The 13,678-nt window shown below is 36.0% G+C and overlaps 1 protein-coding gene and 1 pseudogene across 1 annotated transcript; both read right to left on the bottom strand.

Moving 5' to 3' along the window:
- Positions 1 to 4,829: 4,829 nt before the first annotated feature.
- On the bottom strand, positions 4,830 to 7,259 carry LOC101307984 (annotated as a pseudogene).
- A 1,348-nt stretch (positions 7,260 to 8,607) lies between these two features.
- LOC101291040 (mitochondrial import inner membrane translocase subunit tim16-like) lies at positions 8,608 to 13,310 on the bottom strand. The gene is made up of 4 exons (XM_004296664.1): positions 13,179 to 13,310; positions 11,782 to 11,869; positions 9,065 to 9,198; positions 8,608 to 8,970 (listed from the first exon to the last, which is right to left on the bottom strand). Exons 1-4 carry the CDS (start codon positions 13,179 to 13,181, stop codon positions 8,839 to 8,841), a joined length of 357 nt encoding a protein of 118 aa, XP_004296712.1. The 5' UTR covers positions 13,182 to 13,310; the 3' UTR covers positions 8,608 to 8,838.
- Positions 13,311 to 13,678: the final 368 nt, after the last annotated feature.

The following is a 13,678-nucleotide window of genomic DNA, read 5'->3' as shown; positions in this document are numbered from 1 at the left end:
AATTGATCAAACACAATTCGGAAAAAGGCCTCGGATTGATCAAACACAATCCGGTGAAAGGTCGGGGTTGATCAAACACAACCCGGACAAAGAAACAAGAGTGATCCAACATACTCTTGACCCGCGAATAAAATTCCGGGATTTTTGGTACCTGCACACACAAAATCCCAAGCATAGAATGGCGATGGAGAAGGGAGGAAAGGATTTTATCCTCCCCGAGTTATTGAACTTGGAAGAGTTTAAGGTTTCAAAACATACCTTTCTAAAGGCTGCCGAGAGGAGAAATAACGTTTCGCCTACTTATACTTCGAATTTGGGGCTGAAAATTTGACAGGAGGAGCAGCTCTGGATGGGGAAGCTTCTGTCAAAATTTCAGGTTGATCGGAGTAAGGGAAGGTGGTGAACCGGTGGTCAGTAGCGGCGGCGGTCTGGAATTTTCCGGCGGCCGGTTCGTAGACTTTCCGGCCGGTTCTCAGGGTGAGGCCGGCGGCGTTGGATCCGTGACGGAAAGAGTTTTCTGGGGATATAAAATTCCGGCGGAGGGCAGTCGGAATTTTGGTCGGAAATCGGGAAAAACAAGGCTGCCCGATTTTAGGGTTTTGGTTTTTAGGGTTTGGAAAAAAAATGGTGGGCTATTGGCTCTAGGGTTAGAACAAAGTGCATGATAACGTGATGAAGAATAAAGTGTAGAGACAAAGAGATAGCAAGAGAGTCATCTTATTCATTGATAGGAGCCCTTTATATAGAGAATTACACAATACCAATATGGTAAGGATATGAATACATAGATCTAGTCTAACTACATATCCTATTGGCATAAGGCCAAGGCACACATAGAGAATATCCTAGAACAATTTCAAGTTTGATCTATTAAATATAATATAACACAAAAGGAAAGAATTTGTTGATAATTTTCTAGTAAATATTGAAACAAATATGCAATTTTTTTAATGGGGGGGGGTTGATTAAGGAATTTGAACAACAATTAAGCTAAAATGATGGTGACTAATGATGTTTGCTTGGATTATTTAGGAATGCAAGGGGGATCCGGGCCCTCCCAAGCCTTAACTTGGCTCCGCCCCTGCTTCTCACTGGTGTGAAAATAATAATAATTATTATTAGTGTGTTCCTACTTTTTAAATTCAATTAACAGTTTTCTCTATATCCAACAGATTCTCTATTTCGTTCCTTAAAATATAGAAGGAGATTGGCCCTTCTACCACAAAATTGGCCCTTCTAAACAGTATAAATCGACACGGTAAAATATTGTCAATCAGGATATACTGGAATCTTTTTTGACTTATTCTATTTAAACTCTCGAGTTGCATGTTGTAGTATTCGTACGATTAATTAGGATCTAAGAAGCAATGACATATTGTCACCTGCGTCCTCGTATCATATCGGATCGAAAGGGTTTTCCCTAAAGTTTAATCAAGCATCATCAAAACCACATTCTCACTAAATAAGATATGTAGTAATTGTAGAACTTCCACCCACATCGAAATTCCTATGATCGGAATTTTTTTTTTTTTACAAACGATTAGCCAAAACGGCTCACCCTCTAATGAATTTATTTCAAAGAAAAAAAAAAACACAATAGCAAGAAGATGACATAAAACCAAGCTCCTCAAGGAATCACATGAAAGAACAACAATGAAAACAATAAGAAAGTGAACCTCAACGAAAACGAAAATTAGGCAGCCACAAATAATCCCTTATGCAATCATTGGAACCTTACCACGTCTACGGGCAATATGTGCTCCTCTAGAGCCAACTTAGCTTTTTCTAGAACTATAGCCCTTTTTAGCATGATCTACGACTGTCGTGTCTTTCTCGTGAAGTTGAAAAACGATTTGATGTCCCTGAGCTCCAATCGACAAATGATTTTGGTATTAATTTAGACCTCCTCAAAAATTTTGTCACCAAATTTAGTTACCCTTCATTTTCCTTATTTCTACTCACCTCTTTCTGGGGTAAAAATAGATCTTTCTTCTTTTTTTTTTTAAAGGTAAAAGAGAATCTCTAAAACTGCAAAGAATCGAAGTTGGGAGGTTTAAATTTTAATTGCATTAAAGAATGTTGATTCAAAAGTTCCAATTGAAGATCAATGCTTGTCACCAGCTTGAATCAACAAACCTAGCTAAGAGCTTGAACCCTATATAAGTATATAGTTTCAATAACAAGTACATAGAGATTATGATCACAATATTCCTTGACAGATATTATTTTGTACGTGCGTCTTTCATTTACTGATTTACAACTTTTTACATCTTCATATACTTCGGTCAACAAACATTAGGAGATCAAATATAATCCAACTAGGTATTAGTGTATCATACGTGTCAATGCATTCTAGAAGTACTGATCTTAACGACATCCATCTGCTTTATGAGTGAGTCATCGTTTCATTTTTCATTAATCTTCCTCTTAAATTTGCTTTAATTAGCTATCAGAAAGAACAAAGAAAAACAAAAAAAAAAACACCTTGCTTGCTTGGTTACTTAGCGCACAAGAAATAGGTGAAAGTGAACCAGCCTGCATTAGTTACAAGAAATAGGCAATTATATTATTGGAATTCTTTGGGTGTCTAGTTGGTTACAGCTTTTATTGGCGCCAAAAGGAAAGAGATACAGAGCATACAACTAACCATGAAACCAACTTTCTATCAATCTAGTGTCTTGGTGAAAAGCGACCAAAAGGCAAACAAAAGAAAAGTTGGCATGATGTGTTGTAAATAATACAGGAAAGAAGAAAGCAAGAGCAAAAAAAATTGGTTAACAATTTCTGATTTTATTGTGAAATAAGAATGACAACATAACAAAAATTTCTCATTTTAGAGGTATATTGTTTTGAGGGCTCTGTAAATTAATACATAGGAGATTAATTTGAGATCAAGTCAAGTAATTTTACTACATGTTTAAAGCCAGTTTATCCATATATCAAACCTAGCCTACAACCTACCTACTATGTATCGACATATATATATATTTTTTTTAGTGTATCAACGACAATATCCTCAAAAGCTTTCTAAACTCAGAGACTAATCCGCGCCGAAGGATCATGTCAGAATGCTTCCTCCCCTCTGACCACCAAGAATAAATTGGGATTTAACTCCAATTAGCGTCGACTGAGATTCGAATCTGGGTATGAGGGTTCTACACCTAGGCTCTTACCAACTCAACCACATGTGGTGGTTACTATGTATCGACATACTAATGTATCATTTCCTTCTTTCGAAATGAAAACATTAAATGTGTGGAAATTTAAAGTAATGGTATATGCTTTTTCACCTTCTTTTTTTGGGGGAAAATATGTTACTTTTTTTTTTTCTTTCATACAAAATCGCAGGCCAGAAGGACGCGTTCATTACAGGGTCGACCTAGTTAAGGAAAGATGATGCCATTACACAATTCTTCTATCACTGGAAAACCACACCCTAGAATTAATGGCACATGTGCTTTTACCTTGTCAATCACAGTTGGCCAAGAAATTCTTATCTTTCTTATATTGACAGACAGCTTGGCCACCCATGAACCAAGCCTCCATTGAAGACCACACTTTGCAAATAGGAGAGGCATCTGAATACAACTTCAACGAACATATGTATTAAAAAGGCTATGATCTAAACCAACATGTGCAGACATTCTTAATCTTCTCCATCTTTCAGGACTGCTCCTCAGATACTAGTTACACAAGTATCTTATACTAAACTCCATTCTTAAACATTCCTTAGCTCTGTGAAGTGTGAACTAGCAAAGTACAACAAACATCCATCACAAACCAGCTGATAAGAAATCCCCTTGAGATATTGCAGAGACTCACAATGCTAAACCATAAGTTAACCCAAATGCAAAGATCCTTGCAAATTTTTTTAACCCATCAGGGCATTTAGTTTACAGACAGATTATTATTTACATCCATTTTTTTTTTTTGGAGTCTAGACTAAACTACGATATGTCAATACAAGTCTAAAGGGAAAAGTAGGTTACAACTTAACTCTAAAAACAAAAAAAAAAAAAAAAAAAAAAAAAAAAGTTTAAAAGGAAAATGTTGTTACTTAGGAAGCAGTACAAGTTCAAAATATTGCGGCAGAGAACTACTTCAGAACACCACCGCAAGTCATCAAGCAGAAAAATGAAATAACAATAACAGTGATAACAATAACCTGGGACAGGAGAAAGGTTTTCATGCTCAGATCAGGGAACTGATCCATGACCAAGGCCCACCCCTTCTTACTCATGAAGAATGAATTGTAATTGCATTGTAATTGCAGGGTGCGTAAGAAGGAAGTAACAAGCATACAAGAAAAGAACTGACCAGATGTGGTCGCTAAGTTAATAACTGTTGTTTATATACAGTAGTGCAGCCTTGCAACATGACAAGAAAAAAAATGTTTGCAAGTCTTTAGAGAGCCAGAGAAAGCTAGAAGATCAGTGCTTGCAGCCTTGTTGTTTAAGGATCTAGTAAGGAAAATCAGGGTATTCTATACCTAAGTGAGACTACAATATCATCCTCATGGATCGAACCTCCCCCCTCCACCCAAGAATGCAAAACATAGAGTAAAGCAGATATTCTAAGTTTAGAGTTGCTGCTAAAGTTGTGTTTTCCGAATGATGATTTCGTACTCTTCTATTATGCTGGTAAGCTCACTAAGCTGTGATGTCTAATGTCTTATTGAGTTCTGAAGGGTATGATGTCTTTTTGAGATTATGCTAGAGGGTCTGAATACGTCATCCGTGACTGGTACGCAGAGCAGTGTAGCTGGGTTAGGTTCACAGTCAGTTACAATTCCAATCAGGATTCATCAGATTTACTAGAAATGTGTCAACTGTTATCTATATTGTATGGTCATGCACTATAGAGGAAAAAAAGTTGCATTTCTCCACCATGCTACCAGTGATGAGAGATTTGTGATGGATACACTGCTCAAAGAAAGAAGAATTTTTCTATTAAGTGCTTATCGATGGCATGATTTCATAGTGTTCCAAATGAAAGATTGAATCACTTATAAACAATTAATAAGTCAATTCACCTATTCGTACAACAGCATCAGTACCTTCACATTCATCTTCAACAAGTTGGATCGTTATTCGTGCTGTCAAATTTATGGGAAAATTTCTTCCTCCTGCATAAAGTAATACAAATGTGACAACCTTTTTGACCTATTCATTTCAATTAATCCATACAGTAAATAAGAATAAAAATTCTCTTAGATAGAGAGAGAGAAGGAAATATACCTACAGTGTTGTGTTTTTCCATGCAAAATTGCAAATGGCACCATAATGGGAACCAGCCAACTTTAAAGCAAATACTTCCAGTGTTCGCAATGTCTTCGGAGCCAAAAGACTCTAGGCTTATTTCAGATACCTAAAACATATCGGAATGTCAACACTCTAGAGTCTAGACCAGAAGTAATCTGTCTAGGGCAGTTGAATATCTTAGTGTAAGTGAGCATTTAAAAATCTAGAACAATGAAACAATCAGTCAACCATAGTGCTTCTACACTACTTGATACCTGCTCAACAATCTCAACCCCAAATCGTAGCTTACTAAACAACCATGCTTAGCTGTTGACTCCACATCACACTAACAACTATGGATGCCTCACTATATTACAATAAAAGGTGAAGCCGAGTAGCCCCTCTCAGAGTGAGGAATGCCTCTCTCAGCTGCAGCCTTGATCTAATGGTAAAGGTCTTAAAAGGTGAAGCCGAGAAGCCCCTCTCCAATGCTTTCACATATGCCTCTTATATGAGATCCATGGTAAGAAGAAAAAGCTTCAGAAAAAACATAAAGACATGAATCAAAATAATAAACAGACTAACAGAGAGAACCTAAGCGCATTTTTCAGGGCATTTTGATACTATTTTCTGCAGACAACAAAGAAAACTCTTACAGGTAAAGGATTTAGACAAGTGAATTGGAAATCACACTTACCTAATATTAAATTAATTAAAGATAAATCCAAAGCACCCATTTTCATTGGTCATATAATATTATAATCATATTCAAATGCAACCTTAATACATCTATTTCATAGTAGCATCGATTTCTCAGAATCAGAAGAAAATGCTTAAGTGGTTATTTATTACCGATGTGGGTGCACAAAAGCTTTTAATAAACATAGACAGTTTAGAATTTCCCATATACACCCATATTTATATTATTCGATTTCATACAACTATCGGAATGTATTGGAGTCTAACTCAATGTATTATCAATAACATACCTTGAGAGTCCATAATTTAATGAACTGATGCCGCTGAATTTCAATAGAAGTTAGATGTTCCACTTCATGAGAAGAGAAGTAGCGTCTGGCAAAAGCTAGAATATGGTGCTTCAACTTTCGCTGCTTCTCTTCCACATCAATGCCAATCTGTTAATACAGAATCAAATCACATCAGGTCAAAAACATTATTTCTTCACCAACGACATGCCCATATTTTATATATGTACAGATGTACTTGAATTATCTACACATAAGATTCTAGATGAATTCAAAAAAGTTCTGGCGCCTTGAGTGCTCCAAATACTTAACAGGTGAATCAGCGGCTACTCCACAAGCTATCAAGGACGAAGTGCGTGAGATGTTGAAATGCAACGCTGGTGGCTGCCAATCATCTTCAATTTGACAATCTACCTACTCACATATGCTATAACAAAGATTACAAAGTGCGCGCCCACAAAGCAAAAGGGACTCAGAAACAAACAGATAGCAATTAAAGCATCAATGGTAAGAAAAGAAAACATACCTCAGGCTTCCCATAACCGTTCTTTTGAAAGTTCAATGATCTCGGATCAACTCTATCATTTGTCTGATCTAGTATTCAACAACAATGTTTAGATATCGATCCGCTCCAACCACATATACAAAACAAGTAGCCATATTCTACTTGCATAAACAAAATGAGAGCACATACATTAATACATATCTAGCAACGGTAGTCCGAACCAACGCTCGGGCCGCAAGGCTATCTTTTGGAGCTCACCCCGCGCATTCGCAGCATATTTTTCTTCTCACAAGGTGAGAGCAGCGTTTCAAAAGGGTCTCACTCAGTCACTTTTCACATCCTCAGGTAAAACATACCACACATGACTTTCCCTATAAACCCGCAATTTCTGAGATGAAAATCTAGCAAAGCAGTCACTACATTCGAACATTGTGTAGTAAGTACATACATTCGAGTTGGGAGTTGAACAGGTAACAGAGTAGAGGGAGCAGAGCATAAATTTCTTTGGCGGAGGCCATGAAGATTCATTCTGAATAAAAAACATGCATAATACCAATCTGGGACACTTGAACGAAACTCTGTCATGGAAAGTTTCAAGATTTGATATGAAGGTATAATAACAAAGCAAAAACACAAACTGGGTAATTGGGAAGGGTCTGATTTCGAAGGTTTGAGGAGCAATGTTGGTGTGGTGGTCAAATTATAGAGGAGCTTTGAGGCTAATGAAATTAGAGGCGTGAGAGGTTCAGGTATTTATGAGGGAACAAGTTGATATATGAATGCTAGTTTTGGATTTGATGCTTGAATGTTAAACTACAAAAGTTGTGTTGTGTTATGTTCTTCATTAAGATAATCCGAAAGATACTACAAAAGTAAAGGTATCTCAATCAGGCTTAATAATATATTTATACCTTTCATAATTTCTAGGGTACCTTTTTGATAATTTTGAATGTGTTCCTCCTTCTGGACAATCAGTTGGCATGTTTATTTGTTGGAATGGAGCTACAGTTTGTATTAATGTTACTACTGAGCATTCTCGGTTTCTTCATTGTTGTCTCACTTGCAAAATTAAATTTTGGCAATTTTTCTCTCTATGACCCCTCAAAAAATTCAACAATCATCTCTTTGGGATAAATTAGCCACTCCTATCAATGATGAAAGAACCATGTATCATGCTAGGGATTTCAATTGTATTCTTGGTATTTCTGAAAAACATAAGAGGTGTGAGAACGGTCACTAACTATATGATAAATTTTGCTTCTATTCTGAACAAGCGTAATCTGATTTTCCTCCCTTCTTCTGGGGGTAGTGATTTCCCTCATTTGGTCTAATAAACATGAACCACTTGTAATGAAAAACTAGACAGAGTTGTTGTAGACTCTGATTGTCTTCCAAGATATCCTAGTCTGAGTGTCACTAATCTTTTCGACCTACAAAAAGTGTCACTAATCTACCTGTTTTTCATTCTTTTCATGCTCCCATTGTGGGCAATCTTAAAACTGATTCCTTGATTGCTAAAACAAATTTTCAAATTGGATGCTGTGGTTAAAACATGATGGTTGTTTTTGCGTCTGCAAGCAACAATTTTCAGGGTACTCCTTTACAACAGTTTCTTTTCCATCTTTTAGATTTTGGCCTCTAGATGGGATAAATCCACTTTTGGTGACTTGTTTCAGTGAAAAAAAGGCCTTCTGGCCAAACTTCATGATGAACAATATGTTTTTTCTTTCGTACCACAAACATGATCACTCGGTTAATGAATCACTTATTGATAAAGGTTTGCATAGAAAAAAAAAAAAAAAATACTACTACTAAGGAATGGTTTTGGTTTCTTATATTGACAGACAAATTGGCCACCCATGAAATCAAGCCCTCCATTGAAGACCACTTTGCATACAAGCCAACCACTATGCTATGTGGTATGTGTATCATTGATGAAATAGGCATGTATGTAAATACAACTTCAACAGACAGATGTTTCAGAATGGCGATGATCTAAACCAACATGTGCATATACATTCTCAATCTTCTATATCTTTCAGGCTTGTTCCTCAGACCTCTGACCTAATAATACAATTAATAGATGGACGAAAGAAATGAAGGACTCTCAACTTGGGGTAGGGGTCCCTTGACCTTTATCTTTATAGGCAGCTTCTAAACATTGCTTGGCCCTGTGAACTTTTGACTGAAGGTAAAAGCTCCCGTTCTTGGCATTGTTTTCAAATAACCTATCGTATTTCTGTGCAGGTTTAGGAAGTGTGTTTGAGAATCCTATTCACGTGTATATGAGAGGGATACCAAGATGAAAGTAATGAAAAAAGAAAAATACTTGCCTTCAAGACTTCCTCCCAAGTAGTTTCCTCTGAGATACCAAGAATCTGCCTAGCTTCTTGCTCTGTCATGACTTTGCCAGCTCTACGAGCAGCATTTTGTAGTGTTTCTTGAGCAACACCAGATTTCGAGGCATCTGCAAGATAGCACAGATGATTTAATACTGTATAGACATCTAAAGTTGGAATCAATTTTCATTGCTACCAGATCCAACACTCACACAACATCCTTAAAATCAAGTCTAAACCAGGAAGAAAGAACAGACATGTGACTAAAAGATGTCATAGCAATGTAGCCCCCGGATACAGCACCAGAAAACTTCTCATTCAGTAAGTATGAATCAGTATTCTCGGTAATATGTACATGCATATTTTCTTTTTCCTTAAATGAAATGGTGATAATTTTGATAGATGCCCGTTAAGAAACAATATGACCTCATTTCTAATCTAACAACGAAGTTAAAGTCAGGAAAGAACTAGCATAGTACAGCAAACAACTATCACAAACCAGCTGATATGAAATCCCCTTGAGATTTGCAGAGACTCACAATGCTGACCATAAGTTAACCCGAATGCAGAAATCATTGCAAATTTTATCAACCATTAGTTGTTGGTAAAAGTAATTTGGGCATGTAAGTTTACAGACTAAGCTATAAGTTTAAGGACATATACATACTATCCTCTATTATAGATTTTATGTTCCCAAGTTTATGCAGTTGCACTGAATGTCAATACATGTCTAAAGTGAAACATTGTTATACTTAAGAATCATTCAAAGTTCAAAATATTGTGCAGCAAAAAACTAATTAAGAACAACAGTGCACGGTCACCAAGCAAAAATAAACAAGAAAATTAAAAATAAACAAGAAAATATAATAACAATAATAATCTGGGACAGGAGAAGGTTTTATTGGTTTTAATGCTCAAATCAGGGAAACCACAGCACACTGATCCATGAACAGGACACCCTTTCTTACTCATATAGAATGGAGATTAGTTGAGGTGAATCCAATGTAACAGTGTGCAGATAAGATAGAACTGACAAAATGTGGTTGCTAACTGCTAAGTTGACAATTGTTGTTTATGTATGGTGGTGCAGTTAAAAATGATAAGAAAAGTACTCTGCTAGACTTTGGAGAGCGAGAGAAAGCTAGAAGATCAATGTTTGCAGCCTTGTTGGGTAAGGATCCAGTATGGGCATATCAGGATTCAGGAATTTCTTTACCACATCTAAGTGAGACTACATTCTCATTCTCCCATGTCAATAGTCATGTACAACACTCAACTCCACCCAACAATGCGAAATAAAGAGCAAAATAGATATTCTGTGTTTAGTGTTGCTGCTAAAGTAGTGTCTCCAAATGATGCTTTCTTATTTCTTTTTCCGGCTGGTAAGCTATGATGTCTTATTGAGTTTTGAACAGTATGATGTTTTATTGAGATTATACCTAGAGAGTCTGAATGGATCATCCGTGAGTCCGTGACTGGTACACAGATCAACGTGGCTGGGGTAGGGCCAAGTTAACTAATATGGATCATGACAAGCAGTATAATTGCAATCAGGATTTTATAAGATTACAATGAATGTGTTAACTGTTATCTATATAGTATGCTAATCTACTATAGGGCGACCATCCAGGAATTGCTTCCAGATTTGGGTACATCAATTAAGTGAGTGATGTTTTATTAAATAAGTGAATAATTGATTTGGGTACATCAATTATGCTAATCTACCATGTCAATTAATATAATAATTTTTCTCCATTATTCAGTATGGTTTACTATTTGACAATTTAAAAGCACATTATATTTATTTATAACATGTTTGCTTAATAGTTATAAAAATGGTCCACTTAAACTAATTATGTCTCGAATCTGTTAAACAGGTGGACTGAACACAAAATGAGTGATGTTTTAAAAAGATATCAGTTTATTTATTTTCATTGTAATTAAAGAAACAGCTTCAAAATATGCTCTGTTGGCAATTCAACAAACAATTTAGGTTCAATTCTAAGCCCATGTATCGCTATGTACTATTCAGCATAGCTTAACACATAGCTAGAGCATTTGAAGCACAACGCCTATGCAACCCAAAAGTTAAATAATCTAATCACACCCTCAAGGTAAAAGTACCAAGAGGTAAATATTTGGCTGTGCAACCCATCTCAAGATCCAGAAAGTGAACTATGAAGACACCCAAACCATTAGAAATATATAGAAACTTTTTAATGGATGTGTCAATAACTGAAAAAACCTGAATGCCAACTAATAGAAGGAAGTTCTGTTACTTTTGTTCACATATTTGAAAGAGATTGCTTCATGGCAGTACAAAGCAGATAGTGATTGTAAAACAGTAACTACCCAAAGCGTTTGACATTAATAAACTAAAAATTAAAGACGTCTTGCATCTGGCACACTCAATGGCCTGCTAGACCAGAAAGTTCGTACAAATGCACTTAATGTGTTTTATTGAAATTTTGACAAGGAAAGATGATTGAACCAGTACCAGGTTTATCACTTAACAGTTACCACTGATAGATACAACTTTGAATAATTCTCTGACCTACAAACATACTTACATGAGCCAAAACCTTCAAAACAAACTATAACAGTAAAAGAGAATAATGCAAAGGATCAATTATCATTCATCTACATTTAATGAAAAAAAGTATACAGAGCTGCAAGTCATAATTGAGATACAATGATAAGAGAAAACTTACTTGCAAGTGCCTGACGATATGCTTGAACTACGGCCCTTGCCAGAATACCAGAACCCATCACAATTAAGTTGGCAAGGATCTTAGCAGCCTGTACACATTGACAAAAACATAAGATAAACCACACAATCTAATCTATCAGCGATCCAAGAAATATTAATATCATTTCATTTTTTATGGTTCTTCATCCCCTTCCCCCCGGTGCTTTATTTCTCTCCCATTCTCACTCTGACTCTAACTCATGGAATGCACATTGCACATATACATGCAGGTACCAAATCTATGAACAAAGAAAAGAAAATGATCCCATAACGGTGCTCCCTATGTTCAGATGAATGACTGAATTTCGTATCATTTTACAAAACTATCTTCAAAATGTATATATGTAAATATATTAGTTGCACATATTTCACTACATCAGAAAGAAAGTAAATCTATCATAGTGAACTAGCTGTCAACCACAATGCACACAAGAATGCACACAGTGACTAAACAACCATGAGCAAAAGTATAAAACAGAAAACAACCCAGCTAAATATAAGAGGGTCAAAAGAGAAGGCCAATATTAATCTGCACCATAAGGACTAACTGCACCTCCCAAGACTCTGAGGCCGTTAAGGCCCACAAAAAAGGACGCTTTATGCCACAGGGGTTCCAGTTCCTCACCCCTGACAATTTTGAAATCTCTTTGTTGTTGCATCCACACTATGGATGTAACTTTTCCAAAAACAAAACGTTTCTCATCAAACAAAACAATGCATAACTGGGGACTTTAACTACACTAACAGAACTTATATTAACTTTATCATCTAAACGACTTCAAAATCGATATTTTTCTTTCAAACAGTCCCATATAAGTGGGGACTTGTAGTTCTAATAATGTAAAGCATTTACCCCATCACCTGAGGTCGGGAGCTCAAGTACCCCTTGAACCCTAGTATTGCTAATAATCAATAATGAATAACAGGTACATATATTCTCAAACTCCACTTATTTTATTTTTTTATTTTTACGAGTTAATGAAAAGAAGCATTGCTTTATGGTTTAGAACAACTGCAAGGCATTACTACAAAACAAAGAGCATGAAATTCCACAACTTTTCTGATCAAATATGACTGAGTTATTTTACATTTTTCATAAATTATACGGAAAGACCTCCAAAATCTGAGCACACTTGGTCGGTTCTGGTTTAGAGATTTTCACAATCAAAACACGATTGGGAACTAGAAGACACCGAAATCTCATAGAAAATAGAATTCCCAGATTCACAATTCTAAAAGCCATAGCCTCGAATATAGGAGGTAATGAACAGAAGAAGAAAAAGAGAGAGAGAGAGAGAGAGAGATACAAAATCGAAGCTGCAACAAGCGGAAAATCAAAGACTTAGGGATGGAACATACCATAGCTGAGATCGATGGGTTTTGTTTCAGAATCTGATCTGATATCCTTTTTGGTTTGTTTTGTTTTATTGATGGATTTGCGGAAAACCGGAAACGAAACTAAACAGGTTTTTGCTGTAATGCTATGTTTTCGGAAGAAGGGTCCGGCACATTTTTATATATATTTAGAGATATTCAAAGGGAAAATGTCTTATTCTAAAAAAAAAAAAGAGGAAAATGCTTATTTATTATTAATTCTAACATCTCGTTTCTTTCTGGTGCGTCTATTGTCACCCTATAAATTATTTGAAGAAAAATCACCTGTTCCGAATTTCTCAGTGCCAACCCTGTATCATCAATAAGCAACTGACACATAAAACACCACGTAATAAAATTTAACACGACTCTAACTCTGTTACTGTCCATTATTTTTCCTTCTAAACTAAAAGCAAAAATAATATTTCTCAGTTTCCCTTCTTGATCGAGAATCATCTCCATCATTCTCTTTCTCCACTTCTGCG

The sequence above is a fragment of the Fragaria vesca genome, linkage group LG4, assembly GCF_000184155.1.
Source record: "Fragaria vesca subsp. vesca linkage group LG4, FraVesHawaii_1.0, whole genome shotgun sequence".
NCBI classification, from domain to species: Eukaryota; Viridiplantae; Streptophyta; class Magnoliopsida; order Rosales; family Rosaceae; genus Fragaria; species Fragaria vesca.
This window is presented reverse-complemented; position numbering and strand designations above follow the sequence as displayed.